The sequence below is a fragment of the Saccopteryx bilineata genome, chromosome 7, assembly GCF_036850765.1.
Source record: "Saccopteryx bilineata isolate mSacBil1 chromosome 7, mSacBil1_pri_phased_curated, whole genome shotgun sequence".
NCBI classification, from domain to species: Eukaryota; Metazoa; Chordata; class Mammalia; order Chiroptera; family Emballonuridae; genus Saccopteryx; species Saccopteryx bilineata.
Window position 1 is genome coordinate 96,653,598 of NC_089496.1, and position 25,074 is coordinate 96,678,671.

Sequence of the window (25,074 nt, forward strand, 5' to 3'; positions counted from 1 at the left end):
AAAAAAAAAAAAAAAAACTACCCTTGCCATGTGACTTAGGTAAGATTCACAGGGCACTGTTTCTCATGACTCTTGTAACACATTGGGGTGGCTCCCTTATTTACCTGCGACAAAGCCAAACACAGACATTTACCCTTCTGTCTGAACCTGCAGACAAGGCTGGACACAGCCCCTCCAACTTCCTGTTCTTTGTCTTGTGATTGATTAGCTGAGATTAGAACTGTTTGTCCCTCTGGAACTAGCAATCCACATTTCCTGGTCTGATAACTGACTGACTTGTCCTGTTTGCAAAATACTGCCAACTGTAGATCACCTCATCTGCAGTGTATTTACTCGCCCTCCCCTCCCAGAAAAGTTGAAGACAAAACCGCCCTGTGGAGACAGTCTGATCTGCAGATATGGGCGCTCTTCTTAATGCGGCCAGAGCCTGCACACGGTCCATCTTCTTGTCTGCTGTGTGCCCTTTCCCTCCCCGCTTTACTGAGATATAATCGACAGATTTTTGACTTTGACAATCTGCCCGGGTTTTATTGAACCTCTAACACACATGCCAGGGAATAGCTCTGACACCCTCTCTCCTCAAAGAGTTCAACATGGAACAGAGAAAAGAGGTACTTGAAGCTAAGTGATCCTAGTACCTGGCAGGCAGTAGAAAGTGTCAGATAGGTCGAGAGTGCCAAGGGAACTGTGGAGATGGAGAGAGGAATTCCACCTGGGGAACATGGAATTTAAAATAGAAGAGCAAAGCACTCTCCCCAAGGTGTGGTCCCCTAGCTCCGTCCTGAGAGAGGAGTAAATACACCAGCAGCAACTCTCTCCAAGCCGTGTCCTAAACACACAATCGAAGTAATCCCAATGTCCTGGATGTGCATCAAATAAGATCGCTTCAGAAACAAGTCTTTTAAAGGCTCCCACTACCAACCGGATTGCTTCTTTCTGTGGACAAGATCAGTGGCAGACTCTAGGCTGTTTTCAAGAGTCCGGAAGTTACCAAAGCTGCCCGGATGAGACCAATGACATAAGGACAGGGTATGTAGTCTCCAGCCAGCCTCAGGGAACTAATAAAGAGACCTAGTTGCATGCAGGCTATTTGCAGAAACCCAAGCTGGTCCTGCCAGTGAAAAGTGTATTGAAAAAGATGATCCGTTAAAAAAAAAGAGAGAAAAGAATTATCTATCAGTAGTTCATCATGATGTTCGCCTTGCATTAGTATGCATAGACTCAGACTGCAGCAAGTGGGGTGGTTTCCCTCCCTTTCAAAATTGAGGATGGGGGAGGGGAGACAAAAGGCCAGACAGCACTAGATTGCAGAGGGCAGTCTGTCACAGCTTCCAGGGAATCACAAAGGGCATCGTCTTTATCATAAATCATAAATGTGCATAAACTTAAATGCACATTACATTTGCCGAAGCCTAGCGTAAATTGGTGCATTTTTTGTTTCAATAGCATTTGATTATTCTTGTGATGTTATTACTATGATCATAACTATTGCAATTTGCCAGTGTATAGAGATGGCTTGTCCAAAGAGATGCAGCTCAAAATCAGGAATAAAAGAGATGATTGGCTGTGAGCACCCACGGAGAGCGCAGCTGGTCCGGCCGCATCCCCTCCAGGGAGCTCAGGGTGTTAGGGAAAGCCTGGCCATGCACACCTAGGGAGAAAGATAGATACTGTGCATGCAGAGGACCAGCCTGAACCCCAAGCCTTGCTGTTGTTAAACCGCGGCAGGACTTTGGATGGTCACTTCGCCGCTGCACACAGTGTATAGTTCTTGTTAACATACTCTACTGCAAGTTAGTGCTGCTAGGTCTTCGCATAGCCGTTTCCTCTTTTCTTTTCCTCAAAGGTCCTCCCACTTGGTAAATTGTCTTCCTTCACGTTTCTGCTCAAATATTTGGCCTGTTTTTATTACTTGTTGTCTGATTGTTTTGTAAGTTTAAAAATACCTCTACATATTGTCAGATGTATGTGGTGTAAATATTTTGACCCTGTCTATTGCTTGCCTTTTTATTTTTGATGAGAAATTTTAAATGCTCATTATGAGACTATATAAAATGCCCTGCACGGGAGGGGAGGCTGCTGGCCAGATCACGGACCCGGAAGAACCCAGGTCGGCTCCATAGGAAAGAATGGAGCAGCATGGACAGAAGTAGACCCGAGGCTGAGAGTAGCAGCCTTGGTTCCGGAAGGCTTCCAGGTCCTGGTTCCACCCTCTTGAGGCCCAGCCATGGGCACTGCCCCTGGGTTGGAGGACCTGCCTCTGTGTCCGCCATGGGAACTGCCCCTGGGTTGGAGGACCTGCCTCTGTGTCCTTCCAGAACCTCCTCTTCCCGGGCATAAGCTAATCAGAGTGGCGTTTGCTACTTTTAGGAGCTTGACTAAGACAAGTGTTACCTGCACGGTGTAGGCCCTGCTTGCAATGGGAATTCAGAAAAAGGAGAGGTCTGTGCAACGAGGGAAGCCAGAGAAGACTTTCCAGAAGAGAGATCTGGAAGTGGACCGCAGGAAATGAGAGGAAGGCAGAGGAGGAAGGAGTGGCACAGGTGGTGAGAGTAGCGTGACCGAAGGCAAAGAGACAGGAATATGGGTGTGTAGGGGAAGACCTTGGGACCAACCTGATCAACAAGCATGCTGATGTTATGAGGCTGTGACAGGTGCTACAGGAACATCAGGAATGCCCATTTTGTGGAAGGTCACGACTGTTGACTCTTGTGAAGTTGACCGAAAAGGTCAGGAATGCTACGTGTAAAAGCCCTCATTGCAAAATACTGTGAGAAAATGAGGTGATCAATTGAGGAAAAAAGCATCTAAACTTTGGGGCCAGCCAGACAGGGACACAAACCTACCCTCCGTCATTTAAAAGTAAGACTAGCCTGAGCTGTGGTGGTGCAGTGGATAAAGCATCAACCTGGAAATACTGAGGTCGCCGGTTCGAAACCCTGGGCTTGCCTGGTCAAGGCACATATGGGAGTTGATGCTTCCAGCTCCTCCCCCTTTCTCTCTCTCTCTCTCCCTCTCTGTCTCTCTCTCTTCCTTTCACTCTCCTCTCTAAAATGAATTTTAAAAAAATTTTTTTAAAGACTGAGCAATATACTCAGATGCTCTGAGCTTTAGTTTATTCTCATATAAACAGGAGATAATTATACCTAGAACAGCAGTAATGTAAAGGCTAAATGACACAGTATGTAGAGTGCCCGGTACAGCCACTCAAAGACACTAAAGTACATGCATTACCCACACCCACTGTAAATCAGTGTCACTGTTAATTCGGCACGTAACACAGCACTGATTAGTAAGAATGATGACAACGACATTACTGAGTGTCCCTGATTACTGGGCACACTCTGTCACAAGCATAATGTTAAATGCTTTTTCTGTTATCTCATTCAATCCTCCTAACAACCCTGAGAGTGACACAGTCCAGAACAAGCTTTCCTTTGAAAAATTTTCCAACGAAATTATGGTCAAATGATGATCAAATCTGATTGTCAGAGAAGGATGAGCTTCTCTACTGTGGAGAAGGAAACAGTCATGAAAACAATTCCTCTCCCTCAAACCTAAGCCCAGCAGGCTCCAGAAAATGGGGGTGTATTCTTGCAAGAAGTGGTGAGGGGAGGTGGTTCAGGGCTCAAAGAGCACTGACCACCAGTAAATTGATGATGCTAGAAGAAACCAGCTGGGCTAGCCCACAGAGCAGCACAAAAAGGAGACTTTGGTTCTAGATGCAGATTTGATCTAAAGTAGGTCTCTTGTGTGACCCTCAGATAAGTCACTCGACCACTCCAGACTTCACTTTCTTCCCTTGTAATAGATAGTGTTTTGTCATATATAATATAAGGAACCTGACTTAAACCAATGGCTTCAACTTCTAGTTACACATTAGAACAGTGATGGGCAATCTTTTGAGCTTGGTGTGTCAAAATTCGCCAAAAAACCGAGCATAACTCGGGTGGTGTGTCACTTCGAGAAAAAACCCATAATTTCGCTATATTTATAGTTTAAATAACAAAAATGTATAATTATAATACATAACTGTATTTAATAAACCAAAAACTAATTATTTAACTTACCTGCTTAGTGACTTCTCTGTTCATCTGTCAGTCGGTTTCTTTTGTTGGTCTTGATATTATTTAACTTGTGTGGGGTGCCGTGAACTAAGATAAGTGAGGGGGAGGGGGAATTCTTTAACTAACCTGCCTATTAGTGACTTTTTTGTTGCTGAATTTCATTGGCTAAATCTTCAATTGAAGGTTGGTATTTTGTACACTTCAAGCCCAAGCAAGCGCTACTAACTTCATCTGTCAATCTGTTTCTTTTGTTGGTTTTGATATTATTTAACGCTGAGAATAAGGTCTCACAAAAGTACGTGGAGGGAAAAATTGTGAGTAAAGCCATTGCTATATTTTTCAGGGTGCTAAAAGTGTCTGGTAATCAGTTCCAGGCACTCCAGATTTCCTGTTCATAGTGGCACTCCTCTTGATTCTCCAAGTGGCACCTTTCCAGATTCTCAAGCCAACAAACACCTGAGCCCAGATGCTGTCTTGAAATTCTGCAAGTTGCATCTTATGTAAATTAAGATAGCTGCCGCTATTTCTAATGGCAGGAAATGGCACCCATAGCACAGGCCCTCGCCTCTCCCAGCCTCCCCCTCACTTATCTCAGTATTGATGGTTAATTAGAAATCCACGACACCCCAGCACAGTAGATTGGATGATGGTTGCTATGGTTATGTGGTTGCTGGTAATGGCGATCACAGGCCCCCAGAGATGCATCCCCCCATTCTGCTGCTCCTTGCTCCGCCGGCCGGAAGTGAGGTCAAAGATCCCCTAACATCCTAACCAGAAGCCCCAGAACTAGACGCTCTGTGCCGGAGTTCTGTTGTTTTGGCCTAGAGCCCTCCAGCACAGAGTGTCTACACTACAGCAAATGTTTTATTCTCGACTACTGCACCTGGCCGTGCAGGAGCCGAGGATGAAACATCCTTCTTGGCATGCAGCCCCATACTTCTCTGGTATGTAGCCATGTGTCATCAAAAATGGCTACATGTGTCAATGCTGACACGCATGTCATAGGTTTGCCATCATGGCATTAGAATCACCTGAGAATAGTTGTGTGTTTTTTTAAAATAGAATGTCCATGCTTCTACTAAGGCCATTTTTTTTAATTCTGATTTTTAGAGGGAGAGAGAAGCATCAGTTTGTTGTTCCATTCATTCATGCATTCATTATTGGGGGAGGGTTTCTATTGATTTGAGGGAGAGAGAGAGAGAGAAGCATCAACTTCTTGGTCCACTTAGTTGTACATTCATTGGTTACTTCTCATACATGCCCTAACCAGGGATCAAACCTGTTACAACGCTCTATGCACTGACCCACCTGGTTAGGGCCTCTACTGAAGTCAATTAAATCAGAATCTCTGGAGAGTGGATCCCAGGCATGGTTTGTTTTTTTAATTCTCCCATGTGACTTTAGTTTGAAACCCAGTGAGCTAGGTCATTTTAAGAGCTCTGCCAGGTTTAAGAGCCAAAGTACCAGATACTTGATAAAACAAGGTGAAGAAAAGGTAAGTAAATACCGCATTGTTGACATTGAAACGGGTCAGCAAACATGACATAGCACAAACAGAGGTATGGCAGCCATGTGATTTGGGGAAACTATTTGAATGGCTAAGCCCAATGCAGAGAAAAGACATGAGTCTAAATAAAGATGATAGCTTTGGTAGTAAAAATAGAGATCATCCTGGGAGAATTACTGGACTGAGTCATCAGGTAAAATTTGTGGAGTACTTACTACATATGGGCCAATCCCTGTCAGACTCTGTCACTGAAACACAAGTGGGCATGGATGATTAGATATGAGCATAACAAACACTATCAATGAAGACATTAATCACTCCTCTGTGGGCACCAGGAAATGCTTCATGGAGGAGGTGTTATTTGAATTAAACCTTGAAGGAGTCAAAGCACAGGCACATGAACTTCAATTGGGGATGAAAAGCACATTCAAAGCAAGAGAAAGAGGGTGAATAAAGCTTCATACTTCAAACCCAGCAAAACTCAACTCTTTGTCTCTCCGCACGGACTCCTTCATGTCTCCATACTTTTAATCAAGGTGTTCTTCCTGTCCTCTTGTTACCTGGATAAGTCCTGTTACTTTTTAAGAGTCAGCTGAGAGTCCCTTCCTCTAGGACACCATCAGTGAGGTTCCAGGTCTGTCTCCCAACATTTCCCTGTGCTTGCCTCCATCGTGACACTTTACACGAGAGCCCCCACCATGCTGTGAACTCTTTAGGGCAAGGATGTCCTATGTATTCATTCATGGTCCTGTTTCCAATGCCTTTCACATGTCCTGGCTCTTAAGAGCTCTTAAATAAGTATATTGTTAACTGAACCAAGAAAATGAAGCAATCTTTTACAAAAAAATAAATCAGATCGTATCACTCTGTAGCTGAAATTTTTTTAATGGCTTCTTGTTTAAATATCATAAAATCCAGACTCCTTACCGGCAGTGATTGGGACCCTAGATATATTTCTAACCCTAAAGCACTATATTTTCTTAACCTTTCTTCACTCTGCATAAAACAAGCCTTGGAAGGATCCCCAAGTAAATTAACTGGCTGCCCAAACAAAACTTAACACTTCCATCAAGGGAGATGATAAAATACAGGTACTCACAGTGGCATCCAGCACACAATCAAAACTCTCTAGTTACATGGAAAAGTGCAAAAATGTGACCCCTAGCAAAGAGAGAAATCAGTCAGCAGAAACAGTCACAAAAGTGAAAGGGAGGATGAAATTATCAGAAAGGGATTTCAGATAGTCGTTAGAGGTGCTAAAACAGGGGTCGGGAACCTATGGCTCACGAGCCAGATGTGGCTCTTTTGATGGCTGCATCTGGCTCACAGACAAATCTTTAATAAAAAAAATGTTAAAAATATAAAACATTCTCATGTATTACAATCCATTCATTTCCTACTGCTCATGTTCATGGTTGCAGGTGGCTGGAGCCAATCACAGCTGTCCTCCAGGACAACACCAAATTTTTATTGGATAATGCGTAAGGTACACAGGTCATTGTATGGCTCTAGTGGAATTACATTTTAAAATATGTAGCGTTCATGGCTCTCTCAGCCAAAAAGTTTCCTGACCCCTGTGCTAAAATAATACATTTTTTAAAAAAAAACCTCAGTTACTGGCCCTGGCCGGTTGGCTCAGCGGTAGAGCGTCAGCCTGGCGTGCAGGGGACCCGGGTTCGATTCCCGGCCGGGGCACATAGGAGAGGCGCCCATTTGCTTCTCCACCCCCACCCCCTCCTTCCTCTCTGTCTCTCTCTTCCCCTCCTGCAGCCAGGGCTCCATTGGAGCAGGGATGGCCCGGGCGCTGGGGATGGCTCCTTGGCCGCTGCCCCAGGCGCTAGAGTGGCTCTGGTTGCGGCAGAGCGACCCCCCAGAGGGGCAGAGCATCGCCCCCTGATGGGCAGAGCGTAGCCCCTGGTGGGCGTGCCGGGTGGATCCCGGTCGGGCACATGCGAGAGTCTGTCTGACTGTCTCTCCCCGTTTCCAGCTTCAAAAAATACAAAAAACAAACAAACAAACAAACAAAAACCTCAGTTACTGTTAAAGAACACAGGGACAGAGGGGAAAGGAACAAAGAACACATGGCACAAATAGAAAACAGATAGCAAGATGGTAAACTGAAACCCAATTAAACATAAATAGATTAAACACCGCAGTTAAAGGGCAGAGGTTGTGTGAATGGATAAAATACAATATAATCACATGGGAAATGGCAAACGTCCAGTTTGACCTATTCACCAGATTTGGTAAGTTAAGTAACAGGAGGTAAGACTGGGAAGTTTGAAGCCAAATTACGTTGGGTCATAGATGTTAAATCCTATCATTTATTAGACACTTGTGCCTTCTGTGTGCAAATAAATAGCCCACGCTGTGACAAGGAATGACCTTCAGGAAGACCGGGTAGAAAGTTGACTTGGTTTCAGAATGCTTTATTTGCTAAGGAAAGTAAATCTTTATCCCATCTCCTGATTTTCACTTCCCTTCAGGGGAAACAGGTGGCCGTGGTCATGCCTTTCAGCTGCCCAAACCAACAATGCATAAATATGCCAGGTGACAAACAAAACGACCTTTACGCTCCATACAATGATCTTTCCTTCAAAAGTGAAAATGTACTTGGAAACTGAAGTAATAAGTTTAATCTCCCCTTGTCATTAAATCAATAAAAAAGAATTAAAGACAACATTACTCAAAACTGGGGTTATTGGAAGATAAGCGCCTTTTTTATTATTGTCATTATTATTATTGTTATTTCATTTTTCAGCGGCCACCGACTATGAAGGTTCCCGGAGTTAAAGGCATAGCAAGATATAGGAAAGATATTGCTTTTGCCCGAGTTTCATGACGCTGATATCAATCTTTTATTTCATAAACTTCAGGCTATTGCTTCCAACGCAGGCTTTGGCGCATTAAATGTGGCCCTGATAGGAATTCAAATAAGAGGCTTCCCAGGGCCACTAAGGCGGTGGGCTGGAGAAGGACCTCCCTCCCACACTTGGAGAGTGAAGGCAAGGTCACAGAGCAGCCAGACTCTGGAGATAAATCTGAGCTCAACCGACTCAGAGGTACAGCTTTTGCTGTTGTTTTTTCCCCAACAAGAGAAGAGAGCACAAAGGATTTGTTGAGCCTCCGAAGATCTGACTTTGTGAGGTTGAAAAAGCCCGGACCTCAGAGTCAGCAATCTGGAGTTTGCCCCAATGCAGCCCCTGCATATCCCACCTCTCTAGGTCTCCGTTAGATCTGTGTAGCAGTAAATCTCTAAATGTTGTTTCTGACCTGAAATGTTAAGGACCTATGTGGAGCAATCATTATATTTGGAAAATACTTTCCAAAACACCAATTGTCTTACTGCTAAGGACAACCTTGAAACTGAAGGCAGGGGCATTGAGTGAGCTGAAGGACATCCAATCAGCTAAGAGAAAGCTAGGTCTGGTCCCAGGTTGCAGGCCTTCCGGCTCCTAATCATCTGGCTTCTAATCATCTGTCATTTATCCCTTTCGGTCTTTCCACAAAGAAAGTAGTATAAGAGCTGTTTAAAAGGAGCATGCTTGCAAAATGGGGAAATGGTGCTTTGGAGTTCTTCAGGGAGGGTCTGGATCGGGGGCAAGCTGTAAAGATGGAATGGAGCGGTCTATCCGGGAAGGATTGAGACTGAAGTTTGCCCCGCTCCAAGTGTATATATGAAAGAGCTGAAAACAGGTCCTCAAATGAACCATTGTACACAAATGTCATCAGTGTTGGGATAAGAACATGTCTTTATGGTACAGGACATCTGGATAATCTCCCCACGGACATTAAAAGGCAAAACCCTTAACTACCCAAGTCCCTGGCAGCCTCTCCTCCTCTTGTTTTTCCACTCACCGTCACCCCTCCTTTTCAGGGACCGCATTCTCCAATTCCTCCCTGCATCGCCCACACTTCCCTGCAGCCCTGGCCTTGCTCACACTGGCTCCTCGTCCCCTAAGTGTTTCTCCTCTTCCTTCATGTAGATCCATCTCCATGGTGCTAAATCATGATGTAGATACATCACGCATTTTGTGATTCTCCGAGCTGGAAGAGCTCCTCCGTCTCCTCTAAACCAGTGGTCCCCAACCCCCGGGCCACGGACCAATACCGGTCCGTGGGCCATTTGGTACCGGTCCGCAGAGAAAGAATAAATAACTTACATTATTTTCATTTTATTTATATTTAAGTCTGAACAATGTTTTATTTTTAAAAAATAACCAGATTCCCTCTGTTACATCCATCTAAGACTCACTCTTGATGCTTGTCTCAGTCACGTGATACATTTATCCGTCCCACCCTAAAGGCCAGTCTGTGAAAATATTTTCTAACATTAAACCGGTCTGTGGCCCAAAAAAGGTTGGGGACCACTGCTCTAAACACTTTCCCTATATTTCACTTCTCTCTGATATACTTATTCCTGAACTTGGCCTTATTTCACCTCTTAAGTGGGCATTCCTTTAAGAGGACTATGGACTGTCACAGAACATGGATTTAGGGATGCAAACCAATCTTATCTTGATGTTTCAGGTGCCAGGAACTGCTGTCACCTCAAATGTGATACTGAACAGCTCGATACATAGTAAGTCCACAATAATATTTGTGGAATGTTATTTATTTGCTCATTTTATTGCAATATCAAAACGCTTTTTCAATCTTAATTTTAAAACTGGATTTGGGGCCCTGACCAGTTGACTCAGTGGTAGAGCGTCAGCCTGGCGTGTAGACGTCCCTGGTTCAATTCCCGGTCAGGACACACAAGGAGAAGAGTCCATCTGCTTCTCCACTCCTGCCCTTTCTCTCTCTCTCTCTCTCTCTCTCTCCCTCTCTCTCTCTTCCCCTCCCACAGCCATGGTTTCATTGATTTGAGTGAGTTGGTCTCAGGTGCTGAGGATGGCTCTGTGGACTCCTCGTCAGGTGCTAAAAAAAAAGGAGGGGGACTCAGTTGCTGAGCAACGACCCAAGATGGGCAGAGCATCGCCCTCTAGTGGGTTTGCCAGGTGGATCCTAGTCGGGGCACATGTGAGAGTCTGTTTTGCTCCTCTCAAAAAAAACTGGATTTGGAGTAATAATACTTAATACCAAAATTAATTTCTGAAATCGCCAAGTACTTCCATGAGCGGTTCTAGGGAATATACTCCTAGAAAGAAGTGGAGGCCCTGAGCAATGGGGAAGTGACTTGGCAATTCTTGTATCACCAGGAGAACCTTAGCCTCCTGGAGACAGAATTTTCCTTGTGACATATGTTTAAAGCCCCCAGGTGAAAACACACCGAACTGAAAGACAGTATCTTCATTTTGGGGCTCTCAATCCTTATTCAGCTGATGACTAAAACACATACCGAATCATGGCACATATTTAAAGCCATGAAATATTTACGGTGCAATGCCTAAGGCAGACGATATATACTTTATTCATTCTACAGCTCAGGAAATTCTGAATACAGAGACTCAAATTGATCCTCTCAAGCGATTATGTCAGTGCAAAAGAATAAAAAAGAAACTTTCCCTTAAAAAAGTTCTTCATCTTCAGGATCTGATTTTCATTCTGAAAGACGGTGCTCTCTAGAGATGCCTTAGATGAAATAAATAAATCGAAGCTATAGCTCTTTCCTACAGCCATCAAAGTACATTCTGCCTTGTGACTGAATCATTTCTGAGGTGACGCTCTTCCTGCTGTTCCTCACATGTTAGAGCTACCTCATAAAAGGCTACATCTAAGTACAGATTTGCTAAAGGAAATAAAGCATCTCCGTGGAATTTCCCCGAGTTCTGAACAGCTCCCCACAGCCGTTCTGATGTCTCTTATGAAGTGCTGGCTGCCTCAGTGAGTCTGTAATCCTAGGAAACCACAGGGACCTGGTAAGAGACATGAGTTGAAGTGTGACATGCCAAGAGGCTACCTTTGTCAGAGACTGAGAAACTGTTTCACCAACTTCTAGATTTTATTCATTTGCCTCTTTATATCACGCTGCCTATGCAACTTTCCTTCCTCCAGAGATTCCTCAACCAGCATCTTTCGGCCCCTTTTTTTCCTTTGTCACTTGGTACAATAATCTCCAGAATCAGTTCATGGTGCTCAATAAATATTTGTTGAATAAACAGAAAATTATTCATGAAATAGTTTTGCTCCATGTGAGGAATTATGCCAGGAGCTCGGGATGACATTGCGAGAACAAATATGGCCTCCCACACTGTGGTGGTGTTCAGTCCATCAATCACGACAAAATAAATGGTTTACGGATGCGATAAGTATGATGTACAAGCCGCATGACACCTCCTGGAGAGATCAAGAAAGCACCAGTATTAACATGTCTCACTCTAAACTGGTGAATTAAACGGTATGGGAATTTTATCTCAATAAAGCTGCAATTTAAAAAAAAAGAAACCCAAGCATCTCAGGTTGAGTTGGAAGACGTAGGCCTACAGGCCAAGCTAACATTCAGGACACTACGGGTGCTTTCTCATTCCTCACAGCCAGTGACAGGGAGATGCCACCACTGTCCTCACTTTACAAAGAAGGAAACAGGCTCAGGGAGGTTGTGTTCTTGCCCAAGGACTCACAGCTCGTACATGGTGCCATCTGCTGTAGAACCATGCTTCTCATCACTACAGCCTTTCTCGTGCTACTTCTATGATGGAAAAATAAAATTGAAAGTTCCTTTAAAAAAGAATACAAATTTTCCCTTTTAATAAAATTATAAGCAGCAACCAAGGTGTCCTTCAGTGAGTGAGTCAGACACAAGCGGATGTACTTGAACAATGGAATCTTCCGGGGTCCTCACGGTGCTGACTGGCCGCCATGTCCTAGCGGCTCCCTCCGACTGGACTTCTCTCCGCATCTCTGCTGCACCTGCCCTGCTCGGGTTTGGGCCGCACCCAGTAGTTTCTCATCAGGGCAGAAGTCTGCCCCACCAGTTCCGGTGGCACGGATGGCTCCAGCCCCTGCAGGCCTCATCACGAGGCCCCACACTCACCCACCGCAGCATGTAAACAGCTCCCAGTCCCCTGCTGTCCTCAGAGAGGCTCCGAGACTCTGAGCTCCCGCATTTCTCCCAGGCCCGGCCGATAACGTCCCCCTCCCTGCACGGATGCCGATAGCAAGCTTGTGAGTCTCCACCTGCTCCTAGGAAGGGTTGGTGCAGGGACTTGCCCCTGTCACTGGTGCAGTCTCATCCATGTGTTTTTAGTTTTGCTATCCCAGTTTGTTTTTATGGAGTGATTTAGAGAAATTTTAAAAACTATGATACAACTGTTACCCCTTTGCCAGAATCTGCATTTCTGCTTTGCAATTCTGACCCTATGGAGTGAATTCTTTCTCTCTGCTCCCCAGCTCTTCCAGCAAGTAGAAACCACGGTACAGACTCTAAACTGACAAGCACCTTCCCCTGCCCCCTAGGCCAGCCCTCCCATTACATGCTGTGTCACCATGTCACTGCTGGTCTAAACCCCTCACCTGCCAGAAACACCAAGGGCTAGGCCTCCTTCACGGTCTGGGCACACCCTGGGCTCCCTCCCCAACTGCCCACTCCCATCTGATGAGAACTGACCGCTCCTTCGTGCTGGGCTGCCAGGTGCCAGGATGGGCCCTCAGGCAGGACAAGAGCCGAGAGCTAGCATGGTGGGGCAGGCCCCTCCCACAGGACGAGCCACACAGATCAATTTTTTTTAACCAGAGGGTGAACAAGCTCTGAAGTTGGCCCCTGGGATGTTCCCAGCAGAGACCCCCACCTCTGTTCCTTTTCCTTAAATCCTCACTACCTTGAACACAAACTTCTCGAGGGGATAAAGTGAACAAGACAAAGAAACAAGACCAGCTTCCCTAGACTTATTCTATAAATTTAGCATATTTGTTTTTGTACTCAAACTTTTTTTATTATTCATTTATTTAAAAGTGAAAAAGAGCCTGACCAGGTGGTGGCGCAGTGGATAGAGCCTCGGACTGGGATGCGGAAAGACCGGGGTTCGAGACCCCGAGGGTCACCAGCTTGAACGCAAGCTCATCTGGCTTGAGCAAAAAAAAAAAAAGCTCACCAGCTTGGACCCAAGGTCGCTGGCTCGAGCAAGGGGTTACTCAGTCAGCTGAAGGCCTGCGGTCAAGGCACATATGAGAAAGCAATCAATGAACAACTAAGGTGTCGCAACAAAAACCTGATGATCGATGCTTCTCATCTCTCTCCGTTCCTGTCTGTCTGTCCCTGTCTATCCCTCTCTCTGACTCTCTCTCTGTCCCTGTAAAAAATAATAATAATAAAATAAAAGTGAAAAAGAGTAAGTCTTTCAATCCACATTTTTGTCTCATCTTCCCTCTGAGCTCCTGCCCAGTGTGGGTCTATTCTGGTCCTCGATCTTTCTGGGGCCATCTCACCTGCTTTATGTCTCTTGGACTTAAATGCCAAGACGGGCAAGTCCACGCAGGAAGCACCGGGAAACTTCGCTTCCGCCAATTAAATCAACTTTGCTCCAGATCGACTGCCCTGGGAGGTAACAAGCCTAACAGCCTGAAGAACAAACAGTGGAGGTGCCGTCACACTTGAGTTGCATTCTGTTGAAATTCCAAAATCAAATGCAATTCACAACCCCTGTTTTCTGAGAGAAGGAAACCCTTGGGGCATCAGAGATGATAGCTAGCATCTTAAAGGGCAGGTCTTCTGACTTTTAGAGGAATGACAGATGAGACACATGATTAATACACCCCATCATCTGAGGAGAAACCTTCTAAGTCCAATCCTGTGGAACATACTAGAAATATGAGCAAGTATGAACCAAAGGCATTCAAGAATTGATCTTTGGTGGGTCAAAATAGATCCTGTTATTGTGAGGCCACGTTACAAACAGAACCTGAGAACCAGCCGTGTTATCTTGCTTCCTCCCACACAGCCAGTTGGAATCAACGATCCCTGAGAGAAAAGAATGGAGGGCCAGTGGAAAGCGGGCAAGATGGGTTTCCGGCACTCTGTCCACTTAGGCTCACCCTCTCTGTTCACGTCACATCCTGGTCCTGAATGGTCAATATAGATTAGTTCATTTCATTTCCTGCTCTGCCAGCTGGAGAAAGTAACGGACATTGCCAATCATGCTTCGGCAAATGGCCAAAATATGCTTATATTCATTCATCTTTCAAAGCTGTCAAAATCAAATATATGCTTTTAAGATTTAATGAGACTAGTGCAAAAAAGAACATAGCCATACAGTAGAATAGCCTACAGTCATTAAAAATAATTAGATCTATATGTACCGATGTGAAAAAATAACCTGGCTATATTTACTGCCAAGTTAAGAAAGCAAATTGCATAGGTACAGAATGACCCAACTTTTATATAAGGGACAGATGTGTGTGCCTATATTCCTTTATATGTACATACATACTCATTCTATATGCTACTGAAGACAATACAAGGAAATAGGCAAAAATATACAGCATATATATTAAATACACATAATATACAATAGTGATTATATGAGTATATCTGAGGTTGGGTCTTAAAGAAGCACACCCTAAAACAAGAATGCATTTAAAGTTTAGTGGGGGTGGCCCCTGGAAACAATGGGGGAGAAAGGAAGAAAACAAGGGGTGTATCATTGAAGGAGTTACCACGATGGGCAAGTAAGGCTCAGTGCCATGGGAAAACTCAGGAGGTGGTGTAGACCACATCTCATCCGTCCCGGCCACAGGGTGAGGAAGTCAGTTTCCCCATCCGCAGCCATGACACTCTGAGGTCACGGGGACATTAGCTCTGCCAGCCCTTCAGGCTTGCTCCACATGTACAAGTGAAGAGAAAGCCCACTGTCTGTAAGGAATAAGACCATGAGATCCGTGGTGCTAGGCTGAGATATCTGTCATGTTTACCACAGGGTGGGTCGTGGAAGACTCAATTTCAATATTATGATTCTTTTTGGTTTTTTGCATATCAATGACATTTTAAAATCAGAAAAAAAAAACCTGATAATAAAAATACTCACCAAAATATTAGGTTTTCCAAAGAAAAAGAGGCACTCTGTCAACTTAGGCTCACCCTCTGTTCACGTTTTCTTTGCTGTCATCCTGGTCCTGAATGGTCAATATAGATTAGTTCATTTCATTTCCCGTTTTCCAAAGAAATAAAGGCTTACCACTAAGATAATATGGAGAGAAGCCAAGGGTCTCTCCTCAAAGGGGCCTCTCACCTAGAAAACGTCCGCCCTGGAGGCCGCTGGCCCTGTAAACGAGCTTGCCTGACACGCGGCGTGGACAGTGCCATGAGGAAAGAGACGGGGAGACGAAACACCTTTGGATATTTTATTCACTGGTCATAAATACCATCTCATGAGCATCAAGGTGATCGTGAATACAGCACTAGCACCTGGAACTGGACCGCCAGGGAGCACTCGCGGTTCCACCGTCGCCGGCCAGAAAACTCCCTGCAGCCGCTCGGGTTCCGTCCCGGGACACTGCCTCTGGTGCAGCGTGTTTATTCTGGGCTCGTTCCCAACCATTTTTTAAAAAATCATAAAAGATCAAGTATTTGCAAGAAAATATCAAAGAGGCTAAGAAGATTTTCAGTTCTTCTCAGTCTAAAAGTAAAAAGGGGGTTAAGGAAGAAAGGGGGAAAGAGGTCAGGGTCTGCGAGTGTCTTCCTGTCCCCAGAGCATTGTAGGAAAGCAGAGCGGGGCGGCGCTAATGCTGCTTGGCAACGGGCTGCGTCTCCCGGACGAGCCACTCGAGCGCTTCCTGGCGGCCCTGCTTCTGCAGCTCCTTGCCGATCACGTCCCTGCAGGTCTGGTGGTAGCTGTTGAGCCAGTCACACTAGAGGCAGAAAGACAGGGGGCACCATGTTCACAGGCACACTCGCTCCAAAGCTACCGGCAGACAGTGAAGGCCCACATGCTGAGATCACCCGGGAGAGGAGAATCCTTCCACCTTGCTCTCGGACAAGGGGCTTCTTTGTGCTCTGTCTCCTTGGAAACAGGCAGGACGAGGCCGCATCGCTTCTGGTGAAAATGCCCCTGAAACAGCCTAGGTCTAGCGCGTGGACCGGCCATGACAGGGAGGGAACCATAAAACCTAATGGCAAGTGATGGCTCCGGGCTTCCCTGCGTGCAGAGTAACTAACCAGGCGCCTCATGTCGGGGCGCTGGAAACCACACCCACAGGCCACTACGGGAGAGAGGGGCAGGGTCTCCTTGTAGCTCCTGCACCCCCCCCCCCCAGTGGCCTCATTCCCGTACACCTGAGCCCCCTGGGTGCTGGGGGAGCCTGACAAACAGCACTGGGCTGCTAGAAAGGCTCCCGCTAAGGGACACACCTGAAGCCGCCTTCCTACACACTGAGCACCTAACCTGGATAAACCTAACACTGGCAATAAACCAGGACATGGGTCTCAAGCGTGCGGCCAAGGACTGTGTACTGCAGGGTGGAGGAGGGAGGAAGCCCACTGCACTCTCAGCAGATGCGGCCACGGCAGGAGACAACGAGGTAGAAAGGAGGTCTGACAGGCCTGGTACCTGGCTGCAGGCTGAGCCACTGGGTCTGGTGATCCCAGTCCCACAGCTGGAACAGGGTGCATCGCCCCTCGTGGGCGTGAGGAGCTGGGGAATGAAGGCTGGAGTAAAGTCAGTTTCCACCATGAGGACAACGACCCACTCCCTCACTCTCCGTAAGTGGGCCTGACTGGACACCCCCCTGCAGAGAGGCAGCAAACTGCCACCACCACGGCTGTGGCTGTTGTAATGAGCCAAATGCCATTTGGGGAGACAGTGTTGTTACAAAATCATGGGCTTTGGGGACTAGAGTCTGGAGCAGGTACCAAAGCCCAGCTAAGAGGTCAGGACAGGACACATGAGTCCTCAAGGCACCAGGGCAGACAGATGGGGTGATGGTGCCAACTGGCTTTGCCCATCTAGGGCTCTAATCCCCACTGACAAAGAGCCTACTACCCCTGCTGGGAAGGAAGTGCTATGTCTGCAGCAAGGGCCAACCACGACCACAGACAAAGCCCCAAGGCCCTTCTGGACAGAGGAGGGAGGGAAAGGGTAAGCGAGGGCAGCCTCAGGGCACCACAGCAACCTCCCACAGGCAGTCTGCCGCTGCCCTGGTCACAGCCAACCAAAGTCCTCTGCTGCCATCTGGTGACAACTGATGGGAATGCTGGCCCAATCCTAAAACTCCCAAAAGTGACAGCTAAGACAGTCTGTTGGGGATAAGAGTCAAGGGCAACACACGTATTTTGATAACCCAATGAACAGAAACTTGTTGTGGGATATTACTGCCTTCAAATGAAAGAAGCCCAGATTTATTGCGTACTATATGGGAAAGGGACCCTTTTGCTAAAAGATAGTCTGCTTGATATGATAAATACTGTTGTCTGGTTATTTGTAGGAAATGCTAATGGTCCCAGGGTAAGATATCTGTCCTATAAAAACTAATTGGACAGAAAAATAGCTCAGTGATCTGGGTGTTCAAGGTACAGTAATGAGCACTGGATGAGACAGAGCTATCTGGTTGGTCTAAGTCCAATGTCATGGTGCAGACTGAGTGGGCTAACAAAACTCTCCCACAGGGAAAAATGGCCTCACTTAACCTTCCTCATGCACTATTTCCCTGGAAGTAGAAAGTCATATGGAAGTCCTCCTGGTTAGTACACTCTGTGTGGACAGCAAGAACTGCATGACCTAGAATTACTTGGTAGGAAGCCATAACCTTGGGCTTCCAACAGAACACATGGACTTGTTTCTGGAGAGTCCCTAACTAAGACCCTGCCCGCTGCACCCAAGGGCATTACAAGAGACCGGTTCCTAGGGAAGAAGCCTCTACACAGGGTGGGCCCTGTACCCACTACATGTTTTCGTCCCCTTTCCCCTAAATCGTCCCCTGCGGGGCTAGAGAAAAGCCCCTGGACCGCTGCGGGGACTCTCCCGGCTGACGACACACAGCTGACCCTGTGCTGCTGACAGGGGGAATGTTGTCCTGTTCCTCGTCGTCTACAAGCTGAATAAACCAGCACAGCAGGGCCCCGTTGGGTCCTGTGGGTGTGAATGCTTGGCTGACCCAAGGACACTGGTCACGCAGAGGTGCCAAGCACAGAGGAAAGCTAAGCAGAAACTGGGTGCCCCTCTGTCACCCCTAGGTGAGCAGACAAGGCAGAAAAGGCTTCTAGCTAGGAGGGCCCTTGCTGCAGTCCTCTAAGAGGAGGCTGCTCGGGCCTCAGAGGTACGTGCTGTAGTGCCAAGCCAGGCCCAGGCAGGCCCCACTGAGGACACGTTCCTGCCCTAGAGGCACTCGAAGGCCCTGGGATAAGGCCAGTGGTAACAACAACCTTTTGTGTGTGTGTGTGTGTGTATTTTTCCAAAGGAGGCAGTCAGACAGACTCCCGCCTGTGCGTGACCGGGATCCACCCAGTGTGCCTACCAGGGGGCGATGCTCTGCCCACCTGGGGCGTCACTCTGTTGCGGCCAGAGCCATTCTAGCACCTGAGGCGGAGACCATGGAGCCATCCTCAGTGCCCGGGCCAACTTTGCTCCCATGGAGCCTTGGCTGTGGGAGGGGAAGAGAGAAACAGAGAGAATAAGGAGAGGGGGAAGGGTGGAGAAGCAGATGGGTGCTTCTCCTGTGTGCCCTGACCGAGAATTGAAGCCGGGACTTCCACACACCGGGCTGACCACTAAGCGAACCAGTCAGGGCCACAACAACCTTTTATTTGCCAAGTAACCACCACGCTTGTCCTGCCTTTGGCTCCTGCCAGTCGCTTACATTTTGACGGCACCCTGACCACCTGCTTTGCCCTGGAATTCGTGTCCTGGTTTCTGTCTCCCTGGCTTGGGAACTATTTTGTCTGTCCAGCGCTGACTGCTCCTGACCCACTTCTGACCCTTGTCTCTGCTCTGGCCTTGATCACCTGCCTGGCCCCTAAAGCCTTACTCCAGGGTACGGAGCCTGCCACCTCCCTGGCCTCAGGAGCCTGGAAAGCCACCCCAGGATTTGAGGGGGTTTCAAGACCTGAAACCTCCGAGCTTGACAGGTGAGCACCGTCGTGCTCCTGCTCTGTGAAGGCTGTCACAGCCCAGTGACCAGAACAGTAGGTCTCCTCTCTCTATGGGCTCTCCCCGTGCAATAACCAGGCATATATACGATATAATGGATCCGCTTCTCACTTCCTCAGTGATTCACACAACACATGAAAACAATCTGCTCTGTGCAACAGCCAACAGGCCCCCCACACAGCCGTCTGGCTTTTGTAAGGAAGACACATGGCGTGGCCCACGTTTGCCAAACACACCTCATGGCAGCTGCAGCCCCTGCAGTCCTGGGAAACGATGGCAACGCCTCCACCCATGAACCCACAGCCCCACAGCGCTGGGAAGGCCCAGTGAATCCAGGAAGCTACCTGCAGAGCTCAGCAGACCTGATCACCTGACTCGGCTGGCCAAGACCTTGGATTTGAAAAACGAGGGAACACAGGGTAGCTCCCCACCCCATGGCCACTCTGCCCAAGACTCCCCCATTACCTCTTTGTCTGTAAGAGAGTCCACATCTATCATTTTGGTCTGGATCGGAACCAGAGTTAGAGGTTCAAAAGTCAGGCTTCCCCGGTTACTGAAGTTATACTGGGGAGGAAGGAAGAAAACAGAAATTTTGACTCCTCTTTATGACAATGAGCCACCCTGAGGTCAGTCCCCCCAGACAAGGCCAGCCCTCACAGCCAGGGGTCACTGGCAATCAAGACTGATTCGCTGGTCAACATTTCTGAGAGGCACAGGAGGCACAATGAACTCAGCGGAGGCCACTCTCCAGGAGCTGCTCTGAGGCGCAGACAGAGCCTGTGCCCTCAGGACAAGCCACACAAAGGTGCTGACGGGCTCCGGGCAGCAGGGCCACGACACTGCTGCCCACTGTGATGGCGAGGAAGTAGGCAGGGAGTGTGGGTGACTGGGCGCAGGGGCTTCCCAGGTTTGGGTTCTCAAGACCCTGCTGGGATATCATCCCCCAAATCCTTTTTTTACACAGTCAAATATGAGGCCAGCCTTGACCCAGCCAGGCCCACTAGGGGGGAGGTAACAACTGTGTCCACCGTGACACGGAACAGCCAGGGCACACACAGCACGCTGGGTCTCTGTCCTGGCAGGGATTTGGGGGGTAAGAGGCCACTTTCACGAACAGTGACTGCAATGTGGAAGCAGAGAGCAGGCCCTGGGGTCCACCTTGCTGGAAGCACAGGAAGCCACTTCCCTTGATCTGCTCAGTTTCCAGGCATCAGTGGAGGAGGAGAACAGGTGTTTCAGTATAGCATAGCACCTCAGGCCCTGTGACCTCTCGGTAATACTGATGGGGGAGAGCGGGACACATCTGTCTTCCAGACAACACACCTGATCTACTGCCAGCCCGAGGCCCCTGACCCATGGCTTCCTCAGCTTTACCTGAGAAAAAGCACCTGGGGCATTAGTCCCAGGCCTGGACACTGAGTCAGGGTCTGGGAGAAGCCTGTGAACAAGCACCCCACACAGAAGGCACTTCGGGACAAGACGCTGCCTCTGGTCAAGCCAGGACCTGCCTGACTCCATGTATTCCCCTTCCAGGTCCCCGGTCATTAAGGGTTTTCTTTCTGGCTCTGCAGGGGACAGCCCGTTCCAGAAAAGTCCCTGATGTCAGGGAAAGAAGGCACAGACTTGTGCCCAAAACAGCACAGTCTTGGCTCCAAACATGTAAGTCTTCATCTTCTCCCATTAAGGAATAAGGAAATTTAAAAAATGAATATATCGATTACTCACCTTGGTCTTCACAGGAACCACCAAAACAACATTCTCGATGCGAATTCCAAAAGCCCCGTCCTCATAGTAGCCTGGCTCTGGAACAAAGCAAACCCACCGTGAGCAGCGGTCCACGATGGAGACATGCACACAGAGCTCTCCCTCCATGGGGCAGCCCAGAGAGGGGGCAGGAACAGCGAAGGGCCCGCTCAGTCTGGATGCAAGAGCCCAGAGAGGCCCCCTTCTCCCCTGTGGCCTCTTCTAATAAGCACTTGGGGTACCGGAAGAAAGGTTTTGAGGTTCCTGACAACTGACTGCAGGGTGGGGAGGACAGTAGCAGAGGACACATCCGACAGGCACTGAAATACATGCACAAGAACTTGGCGGTTAGATGGGAAAAGGCAGTAAATTAAGAAAGTAGAATACAGACAATACGTCCAGTACAATCTCGCTTAAAAAAAGACCAAAGGCTAACATATCAAAATATTAAGTCATGTTTCCCTTGGGTGATTAGGTTACAAATTATTTTTTTCTTCATACTGTTCCAATGTCTCACTTTTCCTATAATAAACATGTATCACTTTTATAATCATAAAAGGTTAATTCAAGGTGACAAGGGAAAATTACTTCCAATTCACCTTGGGATAATTAAAGTATAAGAAACAACAAAGAGCTTTCAAAGAGGCTGGAGGATCCGTGCACACATGCTCTGTGAGGGCCACCTACCGTCAGTGACAATCATGCCTGCCTCCAGGGGCTCATCGGAGAACGTTTTATAACTGATGCCACAAGGCCCCTCGTGAACATTCAGGAAAGACCCGACGCCGTGGCCCGTGCCGTGCAGGTAGTCCAAGCCAGAGTCCCACAACGCCGAGCGGGCGAAGGAGTCGAGAAGGTGGCCTGGGGACACAGAGAAGCACGTGATAGCTGTGCAGTGCTTTTCAAGTCGCAAAGCACTTCAGAAATGAGACTCCGTTTGGCTCTAGAAGGTGAAACGAAAACCAGAGGTACAAGTTACTAGAGGGCTCCGATTTCCGCTCAGACAAGGAAGAACTTTCTAACAATCTGAGCGCCTGAGGAGGGCAGCTCAGTGTGCAGCGGGGCGGCCACCTGCCCAGGATGCTGGTGAGGGGACGGTCGCCCACAGCGGGTAAGGCTTGCGTTAGATGACACAGACGTCCCCTCCCAGCTCTGAGGTTTCAGAACTACAAAGACGAGAGTCTAACCCAGGATCCCCAAACTTTTTACACAGGGGGCCAGTTCACTGTCCCTCAGACCGTTGGAGGGTCGGACTATAAAAAAAAATTATGAACAAATCCCTATGCACATTGCACATATCTTATTTTAAAGTAAAAAAAAAGGGGGGGGGGGACAAATACAGTATTTAAAATAAAGAATAAGTAAATTTAAATCAACAAACTGACCAGTATTTCAATGGGAACTATGCTCCCCTCACTGACCACCAATGAAAGAGGTGCCCCTTCCGGAAGCACAGTGGGGGCCGGATAAATGGCCTCAGGGGGCCGCATGCGGCCCGTGGGCCGAGTTTGGGGACACCTGGACTAACCATATGGCAAGCAGGCAGGCACCACAGATGAGGAAACCCCCACCCAGGAGATAAGTGCAGGCCCAACCTAAGCAGATTCAAGGCCCAGGTCCTGCAGGCGCCCCATTCGATGCCCCACCCACCAGTCCTTAAGCAAGGAGGTATGGACTGACAGGTGCCCAATAAAATAAATCCTAGCCAGGGTCCTGAAAGAAGGCACTGGCCCAGGACTGAAGGACAGACTGGAGGCTACACCAACTTCCACGGGGGCCCTGAAGCCCGCGTGTCCTGCTGCCCTCTGCTGGGAGCCACCAGCCTGTGTCATCCAACACCATCAGTGGTCAGGAGTTTGGCACACGGCTGACACCAGGCCAAATGCTACACCTCTGAGCTCATCAGGGGGTCCAGGAACCTCCCTCCGCACAGCACCTCACCGCTGGCCCTGGCTGGGCCTGAAGCGGGCTGGACCCCACACAGAGATGGAGGATATGTTTCTCCACTCAAACTCAGACACGTGTGATGTGTGAACAAGAAAAGGCCTGCCACATGACAGAAGGAGCCACCTACCTTTGGTTCCGGCTGGGAAAATGGCTGCACTCACAGCTATGTGGCCCTTGAGGACATATGTGAAGCATTCCTGCCAAAGAAAACCAGAGGGCATGTTGCAGAAGAGCTGGGCACTTTGATCCTGCTGTTTCCGGTAGTTTAGAAAGCCTTGCCACTAAAGATTTTAACAATACCACACAGAAAATCAAAGTAAAAATTTTTTAATCTGGTGGGAAAAAGTTTGGCCTTGGAACCAGTTTTCCAGAAAATCTTGATACTAAATTGAGTAAAAGAGAACTGTCAAGAGAGATGACCCACACATCTTTCCCTTACAATGAGCATCCTGACACCCTCTCTGTCACCGAAGCCTCAGACTAGGAAAAGGAAAAGTCACAATCAGTCCTGATGACACCAGCTAACAGTAATGAGCTAGTCTCTGTGCCAGGCACAACACTCGGCAGTGTATGCTTCAGCCCACACGTCATAACTAGGCCCTGCTGCCATCCACACTTTAAAGAGACAAGGCAGCATGCCAGCCAGGTCACGCATCTGGCAGCATCTGGCCTCAGAGCCAGGCGGCCCCGAGTCAACACCCGTGCTCCTTACCACCACGCTGCACCCAGGGGTTAGCCCTGCTGCCTAGACGAGAAGAGTGCCACTTGGAAAGTCAGAGGCGGAGCCAGGACGCACCCCAACTCCTCAATCTGGCCTGGGGCTCCTCTACAGCATAAGAGTCACACCAGAGGTATCTGGACCCAAGCTCAAACTCTTATAAGGTGCTGATGGGCCCTGGCCAGTTGGCACCCGGGAAGGATGAGTAGACAGAGCATCAGTCCAGTGTATGGATGTCCCAGGTTTGATACCCAGTCAGAGCACACAAGAGAAGTGACCATTTGCTTCTCTTCCCTTCCTGCAGCCTGTGGCTTAATTGGTTCGAACGTTGGCCCCAGGCACTGAGGATAGCTCAGTTGATTCAAGCAACGGCCCCAGACAGGGTTGTCAGGTGGATCCTGGTTGGGGAGCATGTGGGAGACACTATCTCCCCTCCTCTCACTTTAAAAAAAAAATAGGTGCTGGTGCCTATGATGAGACAAGGCAAGCAACCAAAACTATAAAATCTGTCTCACTGCATCCCATAAACCCTCCTTCCCTACATAAACTTCCTGAAGGAGCTCTGAGATTCACTCAGACACTCAACCAACATTTGCTGGGCAGTGAGTCTGACCCGGGAACTTGCTCAGTTTGTGGAACCTTCACAGCCAGCCTAGGAGGCGGATACTTGTATCCCCATTTATACGGATGGTCTAAGTGCTTCATTCAGGGCCACAGAGCCAGCAGACAGGAGAGGGGCCACAGAAGCCTTGTCCCCAGAGTGCTGGCATACCCCCCCCACTGCTGTTTCCTCCTTTCCTTGCAGACAGACCTAAACTGAGCAGAGTATGTGATTGCAAAGGGTTCTTAGAGAGGTAAGCCCATAAACTGAACATTAAACTTAAAAAAAATCTAGATACTGTTTAGAAAAAGCCTGTATTTCACTACCCTACTCCCATCCTCAAAGAGATTTCCTGACTCAAGAGAAGGCCACAGCTGTTTAATTTTTAATCTGAGCTGGTGTGACCTTAGCAGACAGAATGCTTTTAAAATTCTCCAATAATTAATTAAATGGATGTCACAAAGCAGATAAGC

At 47.9% G+C, this 25,074-nt stretch overlaps 1 protein-coding gene across 6 annotated transcripts in view; it reads right to left on the bottom strand.

Moving 5' to 3' along the window:
* Nucleotides 1–16,093: 16,093 nt before the first annotated feature.
* XPNPEP1 (X-prolyl aminopeptidase 1) overlaps nucleotides 16,094–25,074 on the bottom strand; it is a 49,239-nt gene continuing 40,258 nt past the window's right edge. For all 6 annotated transcript variants that reach the window (XM_066239345.1, XM_066239344.1, XM_066239343.1 and 3 more), the window contains 5 exons: nucleotides 23,410–23,479; nucleotides 22,023–22,196; nucleotides 21,318–21,394; nucleotides 20,058–20,156; nucleotides 16,094–16,359 (listed from right to left, as the gene is read on the bottom strand). In XM_066239345.1, the coding sequence (XP_066095442.1) occupies nucleotides 16,231–16,359; nucleotides 20,058–20,156; nucleotides 21,318–21,394; nucleotides 22,023–22,196; nucleotides 23,410–23,479 (549 nt within the window). In that variant the 3' untranslated portion in view covers nucleotides 16,094–16,230. The remainder of the gene's footprint in view (nucleotides 16,360–20,057; nucleotides 20,157–21,317; nucleotides 21,395–22,022; nucleotides 22,197–23,409; nucleotides 23,480–25,074) is intronic.